Genomic DNA, 14492 nt, shown 5'->3' on the forward strand with positions numbered 1-14492 from the left:
CTATACTATCTACGGTTTGACTTAAAATGTAATAACAGAAACCTGCGTTACCGAAAAAAACGTTAATTTTAAAGTAAAGTGTACACCCATATGAGTGGATAATCTTCTACTTCTTCCTGTGCCCTGCTCGATTATTGCTATACGAATATTGCTATCAAATTGGCTATACGAATTTGGTTGACAGTAGCTCAGAAAAAGGATGCACGGGATATGTTAAACGATTCCCTCAGGTTTCTAAGCCACATTTCACATTTTTACACAACTTACTTCTGATAGTGCGGTCCGATATTTGTAAGCCAGTTGATTGACAATAGCATCAATTTCTTTTTCAGATCTGCGACGATCTTCTAAAGAAAGTCGGCATATTCTACGCTCATGGTATTGACTAACTTTCGGTTTTCTGTCTGTTCTTTTTGCTGATTTTATCATTCCAGTGTTAAGATAACGTTTACAAACTTTAATTACACCTGATTTTGTGGTGCCACCACCCAATTTGTTTGTTATTTCTTGATATGTGTAACCTTTTTCTTGAAGGATAATTGCTTTGGCTTCTATCTCTCTCTCTCTCTTGATGTACTGCTCTCGGACAATTAAACAATATCACCTTAGTAGCAACTACCTGAAGTTACTAATAAACACTGGGAGTCGCACGAAATTGTACTAAATGCTTCCAATTAGGTCGTTGACTGACTAGCAAAACCCTGACGAAATATAATATTGCCAATGTTGCCATTTACAAATAGCGAAATTTCGGCGGTTCGCTTGAATCTGTTTCCATATTGTATGAAATAATTATGTTAATATATATATATATATATATATATATATATATATATATATATATATATACAAACAACACAGTTTATTAGGGTTGCAGAAAGAAAATTGGCCGGGATGTTAATGAAACACTCTTATGACTTTTCGTTTAGCTTTCGGAATCGTTTTGTTCCTTTTTCAAGACACTATAATAAGAAAAAAGTGTAAATATTTATAAAATATCACAAATCTTCAGTGCAACTTACTAGTCGTTGAGATTATTTACAAAAGCATAGACACTCAACATTAATAACAACACACATAAAATATAAAATAGTGGACAAAATACATTTAAAATTCTTTAAAATTTAGGTACAAGTAGTAAAAATTTTGTTGTCATCTTTTACTAGTGTGTTTTAACTCTGGCACATAGAGAACAAAAAGAAAATAAATGCATGTGCATTGACAGAACATGCATTAACGTTGAAACATGAATTTAATTTCGAGGATTCCTGTATTTTGGCAAAGGAAAAGAACCATTAAAAACGTGTTTTCTTGGAAATGTGTTCCATAAAATCAAGTACATCTTGCATCAATAAAAAGTCAGACATAGATAAACTGAGCAACATTTATTGTTACTTACTGGAAAAACATCCAAAATAAAATTAATATCTACCTGTACCCGTACCCACACAAATTACAGTTATATGCATAACATGTTGCATACCATTAAGACAGGTTTAAAAATTAAAATCACCTAAGATGGGCCTCTAGTATTTCTTAAAAAGAAACATGATATTAAATACACCTAATTACTTTTTAATCATAGGATTTTTTCTTTTTGTTCTCTATGTGCCAGAGTTAAAACACACTAGTAAAAAATGACAACAAAATTTTTACTACTTGTACCTAAATTTTAAAGAATTTTAAATGTATTTTGTCCACTATTTTATATTTTATGTGTGTTGTTATTAATGTTGAGTGTCTATGCTTTTGTAAATAATCTCAACGACTAGTAAGTTGCACTGAAGATTTGTGATATTTTATAAATATTTACACTTTTTTCTTATTATAGTGTCTTGAAAAAGGAACAAAACGATTCCGAAAGCTAGACGAAAAGTCATAAGAGTGTTTCATTAACATCCCGGCCAATTTTCTGACTGCAACCCTAATAAACTGTGTTGTTTGTTTATATTGACAGTCACTAATATCCAGTAATTCTTATATATATATATATATATATATATATATATATATATATATATATATATATATATATATATATATATATATATATATATATATTATATCAATGGTATTCCGGGTTTGACTCCGCGTTAAATGTTGTTGGTTTTGATAAAAACCATTTTGACGACGTTTCGGCAAGATCTCACTTGCCATTTTCAAGTCTCTCTGGATGGTCTGCTTCTTGTCGATGTTCGAGTGGAAGTGAACATCGACATCGAACATCGACAAGAAGCAGACCATCCAGAGAGACTTGAAAATGGCAAGTGAGATCTTGCCGAAACGTCGTCAAAATGGTTTTTATCAAAACCAACAACATTTAACGCGGAGTCAAACCCGGAATACCATTGATATAACATACAGCTCCCGCGGAAATATCAAAACTAATATATATATATATATATATATATATATATATATATATATATATATATATATATATATATATATTGAGAAATACATAAAATATTAAGCAGAAATATAAAACAATAAAATAAAAATGTTATTGTAGGATTAATAAACTATATAATCACGATCATGAGACGAGGGTAGCTGGAAAAACGATAATTTTTGTAAAGTTTCCAGAATCTTGGCCACTAGTGTACACATAAAAAATAGGATACAAATTTAAAGGTATCTTTAAATTTTCTGGGCCTACCAAAATTACTACATCACTCTAGTAATAGGGAAGACACTACGAGCTATCAAAAGTATGTATCAACGTATATATAGCCACGGAAACTTAGTTTTAGTTTGAATGATACTAAAATATCTACTTCTAGATAAAATTTTAAATGTTTATTTAATGTTTTAGGTCGTGTTACAATACTTTTTGGTAGTCGCAAATGGAAATTCAATATTTCATTATTTCAATTTTTTCGTACGGTCGATATTTTCCGAGTTTTCCGAGTTTCCGGGGAAAAGTGGTAGAAGGGGGAAGCATTAATATTGAAATATCTTGTTGATTATTAACTTTGCAATGTGAACGTACATAAATAAAAATGGAGAGAATTATATTTTATAAACTTTTGATCGCTTTCATTTTTTTGCTAAAATCAATAATTAAGGTTTTAGGTCATACATTTATGTCATAAAGTTAATAATAAAGGAAATAATTCAATAATTATGCTTCCCATCCATCCCTTCTACTTTTTTCCTTCTTAACTACCGTCTTAACCTTAACTTAACCACCAAGTACAGAGGGACCTCTCTGCAAAATATACTTGGTCCATATTAAACGATCTTTGAAAAAAAAATTAAGAAAGCTCGTACATTTTTCCTTGCAAACCCTGAAAATCTAAATGAATACTTCATTATTGTAGGTAAAAATATAATATCAACTATTTTGCCACAACAAAATCTCATTTCCTATCTTCCCAATGCAAAAAGGCTCTCAAATTCATTGTTTATAAGACCAATTGATAAATCTGAACTAATCCAAACAATCGATAATATCAAAAGCTAATCTTTCTGTAATACTGTTGGATTATCCATAAAAATTTTCTCAAATCTCCAAAAAAATGTGTTGGAAGTCCTGGTCTCGCTAATTAATGATTCATTTGAAAAAGTTATATGTCTAAAGACCTAGAGTTCCCAAAGACAGCCATTATTACTCTTCTTCATAAAAAGGTGGTGAAAAATCGAATGCCTGCAACTATAGATCTATGGCCTTACTACCGGTACTATCCAAAATTATTGAGAGACTTATAAAAGCCCGACTGATGTCCTTTCTTGGTAAAAACAAGATTTTATCACAAAATCAGTTTGACTTTTTATCTAATAAAAATGTACCAGTGATGCTATGTTTTCTGTACTACATGAGGTTTACCAAGCACTAAATAATAACCTTCATGCTCCTACTGTTTTTGTGTGACTATTCCAAGGCATAGTCTATTTGATTGTGTATCTAGACCACGCCATTTTGATAAAAATTGTAAATTTCTACGGAATTCGAGGTATTTCTTTGAATTGGTTTCAATTTTTCTTGGGAAATAAGAAACAATTATTTAGAGCAAATGATACTGACTCTAGTCACAAAAGCATTGTATGTACCACAAGGTTCAGTATTGGACCCTTTACTTTTATTTATCTTTATAAATGACATTACCAATCTGGAGAAACACTTATATTGCAACTTTATGTAACTATAATTTCTGATCTACTTAAAATAAAAACCTGGTCCTACTCTAATTTGCTTCTCTTGCTTCTTAATAACATCCAGGTCGGTATCGTTGATTCTGTAAAATTTCTTGGTAGTTTTATATTTAGCAACCTTAATTGGTCTCTTTTTGTCGATTTGTTAAGTAAGAAACTAGCCTTAGCCTGCTTTGCAATAAGATCTGTTTCAAAGGAAATCAATTTAACATCTTGCAAAACATATTTTTTATATTTTCTTTGGTTCGAGTCTCATCTTTGACCTGGTCTTCCTTTTTGGGGTTCTAGTACAGTTGTCCAATCTAATGTTACTTTTAAATTACAAAAAAGATGAATACGGTACTTGTTTGGCTTCAGAAGAACAGCTCATTGCAGAAGCTACTTCAAAAATCACGAGATTGTAACGCTTCCCTCTTTATAATGAGTGAATTATAGGATATTCGGAATAGGTGGAAAATATGTTCATACTGAAGACATCAAATAAATATAAACCTTTTCGTCCTTACTGTATACAAAAAAATCGTTTACAAATACAGAAAAATTAAAATACAGTGAAGTAGCTTTACTATTTATTGCTTTCTTGTTATTAGGCCTGGCGGTATATACGAAGGCAACAATCAACTATATGGTGGAGGACAGGGCGCTTTTTATCCAGGAGATGGAAATGGGCCAGGTGTTCTTACTGGACCGGTTGAAGATGGATCTTATAAAGAATACGATAGATGCAAGTGCACCGAAAGATTTAATTGTAACAGTCCTGGAATATCTTATGTACGTACTTCTTCATTTCTAACTTTCTGTTTGTAGATCGAATTAATATTTTTTTGTTATGTTATTCTTGTTTAAAATTATTTTTCGGGTACATCAAATGCAAATGTATCAGTTATTATATTTAATAAAGTGTACATTCCTAAAATTAACATATAAAACTATTTTTAAAATAATTGCCTGTACTATACTCTTATTGCCTATACGCTATCTTTATTGCCAATATTTTTGCATGTGGTTTTTAATCCCTATTCTTATCGGCACTTATCTCATACAAAGAGAGACATGTTATAGTTTATTCGTCTTCCGGGTTTGGACCGTGTCATAATGACACGGTCCAAACCCGGAAGACGAATAAACTATAATTCTGACTCTGGCCGTGGAAGCCTACGATTTCATTTGAGAGACATGTTGTTCCAAACATGAATATATCATTCGTATAAAAGTGCTTGTATTGACTTTACCAGTTGTGAATAAGTCAAGAAATCTATTTATCACAAAAACATTATGCCGCAAAGACATTTAGAACTAGTGCAGCTCGAGCAATTAGTTCGTTGGATCCAACAAGGCATAACTCAACAAGAGGTTGCTATGAGGCTAAATGTGTCGCAAAGTGTGATAAGTCGTGCATGGAATCGGTATGTAGCAACTGAATCTGCAACATACAGGCATGGAGGAGGAAGAGAACGATCTACAACTCGTCGGCAATACCGTTTTGTAGTTCTGACGGCAAGAAGAAACTCAACATTCACGGCTCCCAGAATTAACAGTATCTTCAGACATGCTACTGGATGAGCGATTTCCAGTCAAACTGTCAGAAGACAGTTACATTCATCCAATTTAAGGGCTAGACGGCGCGCTACCCATCCACGACTAACTAGGGAGCAGCGCGCATGCAGATATCGCTGGGCGATGCAACACTATCAGTGGAATTTCAAAAATTGGAGCAATTGTCTATTTACTGACCAGTCCAGATTTCGTTCGTATATTGGTGTGGACGGAAAGACGACAGCGTTACAATGAAAATCTGAGAGTCCCAACCACTCTCACTCTCTTTGGAGGTGAACCCGTTTGCGTGTGGGGAGGCATATGTTTTGACGGTCGCACGGACTTAGTCTTCTTAATTAATGAGACAATGAATGCTACACGATATCGAGACAGAGTCATAGTACCAATAGTTGTTGTATTTTTGGGTGCAAGAGGCAAGCAATTTGTTCTGATTGGTGATAATGCTCGCCTAATCTTTTACTGCGACATGCATCTACGATTCACCCTTGAAAAACACTATCTTTTTGGTTCTTTAGTTAGAGAAAGGTCGTTAAAATAAAAGTAAAAGATTGCATTTCACTTCAATTTGAATTCCACCATTGTTCTACACGTGTTTCGAGTTATTTAACTCCTCATCAGGAACACTTGTGGAAGTTCAAATACAGCATTTGGCCATTATTATTAAAATAACAGTCTGGTAGGCCAGTAGCAGCATAGTAACAAGAACTTTCCAGAAAAAAAAAACAGAATCTTCTATGATCAATAGGAACCAAAATAACATTTTTTTTCTTAAAATCATATCTCCATTATTTATTAACATGAAGAGGTGAAAATTAAACTGATTCTAAATAAAGATCTCGTCATCTCATATTTATTGAAGGAGTGAAAAGTTACAAGCCGTTAAAGTGATGGTACTGGTAAAAAACCGCCACATAAAAGCGGAGGGGGAACTGTCCGAGCTCCTTTTGTTAGAATGGAACTTTAAATTAAAGCGCACAGGCAAAATTTGCATTATCTTGGCTTCTACAAGGATAAAAGATCCATAGGAAGACGAAGAATTTCCTGGCTAAGAAACTTAAGAGAGTGGTATAGTTGCAGCTCAGTAGATCTTTTCACTGCGCCAATAAGGTATAGCTTATACTGGATATCTGTGATGATAGCCAACCTATGATAGGAGAAGTTACTACAAGAAGAAGAAGGCTTCTACATTCTTTATTTATTTTTAACTGGGGTAGCTCAAAAAATAATAGGAATTACGCTGTTTTCACCTGCCGAAAAATTCGAAAAAACCCTGAAAAATTAGTTAATTAAAATTTTACAAAAAAATGTATTAAATTTTACTATTATTTCGTAGGATAAAGGATAAAGGAAGGATTAAGATAAAGGAAGGATTAAGATAAAGGAAAGATTAAGAAAAGGAAGAACTAAGACAAGGAGACCCAGTATCAACGACTCTTTTTAATGTAATACTGGAAGGAATAATTAGAAAAAGTAAAATAAACACACAGGAAACAATTTTTAAAAATGGCCATCAATGTATAGCATTCGCAAATGACCTAACACTATTAACAACAAGTAAGAAAGAGCTAAAAAAAATTAATGAGCAATATAATAAAACAAGCAAAAATTTTTGGTCTTCTCATAAATAAGGAAAAGACAAAAAACATGATAATGGGAGAAACAGATAAAGAAAAAGAAGACAATTTCACATTGGAGGTAGAAGGAGAAAATTTATGCGCGTTTAAAAGAGTTATAGAATTTACTTACCCGGGGGTAAAAGTAGATGAAAAGGGACATGGGGAAGGAGAACAGATAAAAGCAAACAAAAAGTATGGAGCATTCCGTCGATTAATGAAATCCAAATATTTCTCAAGAAAAACAAAAATAAGAATCTACAAAACAGTTATCAGACCTACAGCTATATATGCATGTGAAACATAGGTACTTCAAAAATCAGAAATAGACCTTTTAGAAAGATGGGAGAGGAAAATACAACGAGGAATATATGGAGGCGTAAAAATAGATGGACAATGGAGAAGAAGAAATAATAAGGAACTTAAAGAACTATATAATAAACCAAAAATAACGACGGCAATCAAAGTACAGAGAATCCGATACTTAGGACACATCGAAAGAATGGAAAAGGCGAGAATGCCAAAAATAGTTCTATTACGTAAACCAATACAAAAAAGAAGAATAGGAAGACCAAGAAGGATATCGAAGGACAGCGTATACGAAGACTTAAAAAAAAGTAATATTGTAAACTGGAAAGAAAAAGTTTTGGACAGAAAACAATGGAAGGAAGTGGTGAAGAAATGTATGGAAAGTCTATAAGGAATATTAAGTGTAGTATTAAGTGTTTTATAGTTGTATAGGGTATAGCATTATATGTATATAATATGTAATAGTAATTGTAAGGAAAAATTAAATCTTTTAGCCCTAGGCCTTCAAGGCCTCTTGAGCTTAATAAATAAAATATTATTTCGTAAGAAATATTTAAATTTTATTGATAAGTGTATAATATTTATATTAAAAATGTTTATAAGCTAAAGAGTCAACCCTTTTCTAAAAAATTTTTAATAACAAATGTATTAAAATGTTAGGTTCTTTAATATAGTCTAAAAATAAAGCCTTAAAATCGATTGTGATTTACAAAAAAATACCTGTGGAGTAACAGGTATTTTTTTAAACTACTGCCCTTGCCCAGTATGAGAGGAGGAGAAATATTGGCTTAAAAAAATAGACTGATTTAATATGAATTCTAGTCAGTTATTTAGTACATTCTGTGTTTTTTTACACCTATGCGACTCACTTATAAATCTTTAATAATTCTCGTATATTTTATGATAACTATAATTTTAAATTGGAATTGTATCAGAAGCACTAAAAATTGGAGGGGATGTATTACTTGAAAAAATTAAACAACTTTTCAATATCTGCCTTCACAGCGCCAATATTCCAACAGACTGGAACAACGCTACTATGATTCTATTACACAAAGCAGGAGACAAAGCAAATTTAGAGAATTACAGACCCATTAGCCTCCTCAGCCATATATATATATATATATATATATATATATATATATATATATATATATAAGTTGTTTACGCGAATACTAGTTAAGAGAATGGAAAGAAAATTAGAGACTTATCAACCAAGGGAACAGGCAGGATTCCGAAAAAGTTACGGAACAAATGACCATCTACAAAGTATAAAAACCCTAATAGAGAAAGCAGTGGAATACAATAAACCTCTAGTTCTAATATTTATCGATTTTCACAAAGCCTTTGACACAGTTGAGCTAAGCAAAATATTACAGACGCTTAAAGAATGCAGGCTAGATTATAGATATACTAAATTATTATACAAAATATACCTGCAGGCAACAACCACTGTCAGATTACATACTAACAGTAATCGCATAAAAATAGAACGGGGGGTTAGACAAGGAGACCCAATGTCACCTAAACTTTTTAATACGGTGCTAGAACATGCTTTTAAGAATTTGGATTGGATGACAAAGGGAATAAAAATAGATGGAGAATATCTAAACAACTTACGTTTCGCCGATGATATACTTATAATAGCTGAAGATCTAGGTATGGCAAGAGAGATGGTACAGGAACTCGTTGTGGCTACAGAAAGTGTAGGTTTAAATATAAAAATCTCGAAAACAAAAAGCATGACCAATTTGGTACAAAACCAGAACATCAGTATTGGTGGAAAAGAAATAGAACTCGTAGATAGATATAAATACCTGGGACATGAAATTATGATTGGCAGGGATAACCAGACTCATGAACTGAAGAGAAGAATCGGCCTTGGATGGGCAGCATTTGGAAAACTGAGAGAAACTTTTAAAAGTGAGCTGCCCACATGCCTAAAGAGAAAGGTATTTGATCAGTGCGTCCTCCCAGTCTTGACGTACGGAGCAGAAACACTTACCTTAACAAAAGCAGCAGCTACCAAACTGAGAGTCACGCAGAGAAGAATGGAGCGGTCCATGTTAGGAATAACTCTGCGAGACAGAATAACCAACGAAGACATCAGGAGAAGAACCGGAGTGACTGACATCATCGAGAAGACAGCCAGACTAAAATGGAGATGGGCAGGACACATAGCCAGAATGACAGATGGGCGATGGACAAAGAGGTTATTGGAATGGAGGCCAAGGGAAGACAAGAGAAGCGTCGGTCGACCACCTACAAGATGGACTGACGATTTAAAAAGACTCGATAAAAACTGGATGAGAGCGGCGCAAGATAGACGGGGTTGGAAACATGAGGAAGAGGCCTATGTTCAGCAGTGGACTCTTGAGGCTGGATGATGATGATAATTTTAAAGGATTTATTTACAGTAAAACAGTTTTGATTTTTAATATTTTTTTTTATTTGTATTGTACTGTTTTAGGGCCATTGTGATGCTGGAAAACGGTACTGTTGCTATTCAACGAAGAAAGGGCCCATTGGAGGACACGTACCTTCACGGCCAATTCATTCCCCCGAAAATGGAATTCTTGTAGGACCAGGAGGTCCAGTAGGTGGGAATTACTACCCAAGGCCGGTAGGCAATTTTGGAGGTCCAATTAGACCTGGGGGATTCGGTTTAGGACCTAGACCAATATCAGGATTTTCAGGCAAGCTATATTTTTTAACTTATTTTTATTATTAATAAATACCAAAATAGTTATAGGGATAATATTAAAAAAAAAACATAAACAATAAGAGTAAAAAACTTATAAGAGATTTTTTTATTATTAGATGACATATCATGTGTTTTTATTTTATATAAATTGATTGTAACTCAACTCTCTCTCCCTCTCTCTCTCTCTCTCTCTCTCTCTCTCTCTTTTTCTCCATTTGTCTCTATCTTTAGCTGCTCTGAAAGCTTCGCAGAATGACTTTTCAGTTGAATTTTTAATTTGGTCGGACTATCTAGTTGGTAATCGTCCTCTTGATCTTCTCTCCAGAACGATTCCAGAAACAGTTAATCTCTCCAAACTTTTGTCACCTCTGGGAATCACATGACCGAAAAATTGCAGAATTCTTTGCATATTGTGCATCCACCTATTGTGGATAGCCCTTTTTAAACCTCGAGTTGGTTTAGAATGGAAATGTTTGTCCAATGAGTTGTCCAAGGTATGCGCAGCATTCTTCTCCAGCACCACATCTCAAAGGCATCAATTTTTCAACGCCCGCGAATTATGAATGTTCTTGGGAAAAACACTTTTTTAAAAACTGAACTCACAATTAAAACTTTTATTTTCGACTTACAAAGATTTTAGTAACAACACAATAAATAAAATCATACTGAAAAATATTGATTTTTACATGGTGTTTTATAATTTTATAATTGCTGATCTTGCTGTCCAATACGTCGCAATTCAGTCCAGAATGTTCAAGCAGTAACCCCGTGTTAAATCCACGTGGTAGAATTCACTGGATGGTAGCGGTCATTGTACTGTAACTCGCGTCAGCGAAGAGTCGGGAGTCTTGGGGTTGAACAGAATAAGTTATCTGACAAATTTTAAGATTTGGCAGTGACAATGACAGTATGTAAATAATAAGTATTTATCCTTCAAAATACATTGCACAATTTTCTACAAAATACGCTTTAAGAGTAGTATCAGTTGTTTTAGGAACCAGCTGTAGATTCAAAAAAATTTCAATATTTTCTTATTAAATTTTTCTAATACCAAGTCATTTTTGTAGGTCAAAATGTTTACGCCCCTGAAAATGGAGTTCTTGTTGGACCTGGGGGACCTTCAAGACCACACTTTGGATTAAACCCTGGTTTTAGTCCCAGATCCGCAGTTGATAAAAAGGACTAAATTGTATCACTTCAAACCAAAGATTTGTATAAACTAGTATTAGGATTTAAATATTGATATATTTTATAGAAATTCAGTTTAATGCATATTGAGTATACTAAATTCACATTTATTCGGACAAAACAACTTGAAATATTAACAAACATGATCAACTCTTTATGGGGAAGCTGTATATGGCAACGAGAACTCTTTAAATTATGGTTTTTATAATTACTTAAAATAGAGGGTGCCCCTGTTAAGGTGCCTTTACTCCCAGAACTAATTTTTTTTAGGTTTCATGTGATTGTAAAATAAGACTCCGCCATTTTAACTCTACACTCTTTTCCCCCAACCCTTACCGCCAACAACGCTATTTCTTGTTTTTTTTTCGGTGGGATACAATCGATTCAAAAAATTCACACGCATAGTCAAGGCTTTGACAAAAGGTGTTTAATTTTTTTAGACCTCTAGATTTGAGTGTAATCAACCTAAAAATAAATTTTTTTTGAAACTTTTAACATTTTTTTTGGAGATAGCTGCAGATCTATTTTTTTTTACTTTGTGTACCTAATCAAAAACTATACTCTAACTCTAACTCTACTATATTCTTGCTTGCTTCTGGGCACCGTACCTCCCTTCGCGTTGTATTTCTTCCTGTTTCTGTCTCTCCAGCGTTCTCTTCACATATCTTTGAACTGCTCCAACAGTTCCGTAACTAATTTCACTCTATCTCTAGCACTCTCTCAAGCAGGTCCACTCAGCTATCCATCTATGTCATACCAACAGAGTATGTAAGACAATATCAGGAACCAGCCCACTGCGCCACACTCCTGGTCTCGTCCCATTCCTCTTGCCACACCATAATGGACCTCTCCCTTTCTTCTATTTTAAACGTTTTCTTGCTATGTCTTCATTTCTTCTCTCGTATACTCTTCCTCTTTCCTTCACTATCACGTGCATTGGAATACACCCAGTGATAATTCACAGCGCCTTGGCAGATACTATTCTGTATTCACATGCCTCTCTTAAGAGTCTCTTAATATCTGATTGGGTGAGCTACCTTCTGTCCGCCTTTGTTAAAACTGCCGTACCCTAGACAGGCACCGTGTAGAGCTCACTTATACTAATTATATTAATTCTTAAAATTTTAATTACTTGGATCAAATCACTGAGCTTTCCTGCCGCACAGAGACTTTTAACGTTCCATGAACCTAATCCAATTGTAATCTTAGAAATCGTTAGAGGTGCTATTATATGTCTTAAGTTGCAGTGATTTTATGTGATAACGACCGGAGAAGTCCAATACTTTCTTCGCCTCTTTGTTTCATGGTAATTTGACTAGGAAAATTTAATTGGGGTACTGTCCCGTCTGCCTTCCCCAATTATTGTTCTTTCGCGTTAGGTTTACTTCTGATACTTTGTAGGAAGCTTGGGATAGGATATTATTTTTCCTCCCTAGGATAATAGGAGATATCTACGGCTTGCGTGAGTCGCTTCTATGGGGGTTTAGGGGGCGATTTGTATATCTGATGATACAGATGGATATTATTTCTCTGTCCTAGGGGAATAGGAGATATCCATTGCTTGCGTGAGTTGCTTCTATGAGTGTTTAGGGGGAATAGAACAGACGATTTGTGAATATAATGATGTAGATACACAAATAGCCATAAGATGTTTTAAAAACCCATAAAACAACAAAGTCATTTGTTAGAAGTATAAAGGATAATAAATGGTATAATTACGAGAACAGTTTGGGAAAGGATACGAAGCATCAACCAAATTAAACTAGAAAATCAATTTATTATTTTATTAAAATTATTTAAGCATTTATTCTTCTGTTTATCTTATAAAAGTTATTTTATTTGTAAATTTGTATTGTTTTATACTAAAAATAACTATACATTTAGTACACGTTAATATATTATACATTGTAAGAATTATATAAACACACAAAGACTGAAAAATAAATAATTGAAAAAGTATGAAGCGTCTCATTTTTAATTAATTTTAAAATAAACATTTATTTATTAAAGCAACTCGTTACAGATGGGGCAAAAGAGAAAAACAACCAAGTAAAGAGCAAACCAGCGAAAGATTTTAAATAGATTAGATTTTGTCTTCTGCAATTCTACTCGTAACCGATTATCATTATAATGTAAAATGTTGAAGTGTTAAACACATCAATAATTGACATGAAAATACATATTATTTACCGATTTAGAATTATCGGCATATTTAGACAGTTTCTAGTTATTCGTGACAAAAAATCTTTAAAAAACTCACATTATAGTATACAGTTTAGAAATTTGGTCTCTGTTTCTTAGTCCTCCTCTCATTTCTGTCCATCGAGTCCTCTTTACCTAAACCTTTCTCTCAAGTCCTCTTTCACAAAATCCTTTTATCTTCTCCTCGGTTTTTCTCTACCTCTCCTTCCATCAACTTCTAACAGCTTTGTCCTTCGTCCCATATAGGTTTAATCTCTATGTTTGATATAACCAAACCAATGCAGTCTTGGTGCTCGAATATTTTTTTAGACTGCAGTCACTCTCACCCCTTTCCCTAATCAAGGCGTTTCTGATCCTGTCCCTTCTAGTTTTACCCAACACATACCGTCATATTTTCATTTCAGCTACCTCAGCTTCTTTTCCTGAATCTTCTTACAGGCCACATTTTACCGCCGTATGCCAAAGCAAGTCTCACCATACTTTTGTATAAATTTCCTTAAGGCCTTCTCCGATTTTTCATTCACAAAGTGTCACGCTCATTTGCTTTCAGTTAAACCAACCAGCCTGTATCGTGTGGGCAGTTTCTCGATCTAGTGTCCCATTTTCCGTTATGTTGGAGCTAAGATATTTAAATTCTCCTATTCTTCCTAGTTTTTCTTCAAGCAATTCTATGTCCCTAACTATTCCTCTACTTCCTAACTACATATTATCCGTTTTCGATCTGCTAATCTAAGTCCTCATTCTTTAATAGCCCTACTTCAACC

At 33.6% G+C, this 14492-nt stretch overlaps 2 protein-coding genes across 6 annotated transcripts in view; one reads left to right on the plus strand and one right to left on the minus strand.

Annotated features, from left to right (window-relative positions):
- The window catches only part of LOC140444922 (uncharacterized), a 59132-nt gene extending 45672 nt beyond the window's left edge, over nt 1-13460 (plus strand). Inside the window, exons 4-6 of the mRNA XM_072536622.1 lie at nt 4746-4926; nt 10105-10330; nt 11406-13460. Coding sequence (XP_072392723.1) covers nt 4746-4926; nt 10105-10330; nt 11406-11524 — 526 coding nt within the window. The 3' untranslated portion in view covers nt 11525-13460. The remainder of the gene's footprint in view (nt 1-4745; nt 4927-10104; nt 10331-11405) is intronic.
- The window catches only part of galene (potassium two pore domain channel subfamily K member galene), a 137998-nt gene that overhangs the window by 97628 nt on the left and 25878 nt on the right, over nt 1-14492 (minus strand). The gene's annotated exons all lie outside the window — the stretch shown is intronic.

Source organism: Diabrotica undecimpunctata, chromosome 7, assembly GCF_040954645.1.
Source record: "Diabrotica undecimpunctata isolate CICGRU chromosome 7, icDiaUnde3, whole genome shotgun sequence".
NCBI classification, from domain to species: domain Eukaryota; kingdom Metazoa; phylum Arthropoda; class Insecta; order Coleoptera; family Chrysomelidae; genus Diabrotica; species Diabrotica undecimpunctata.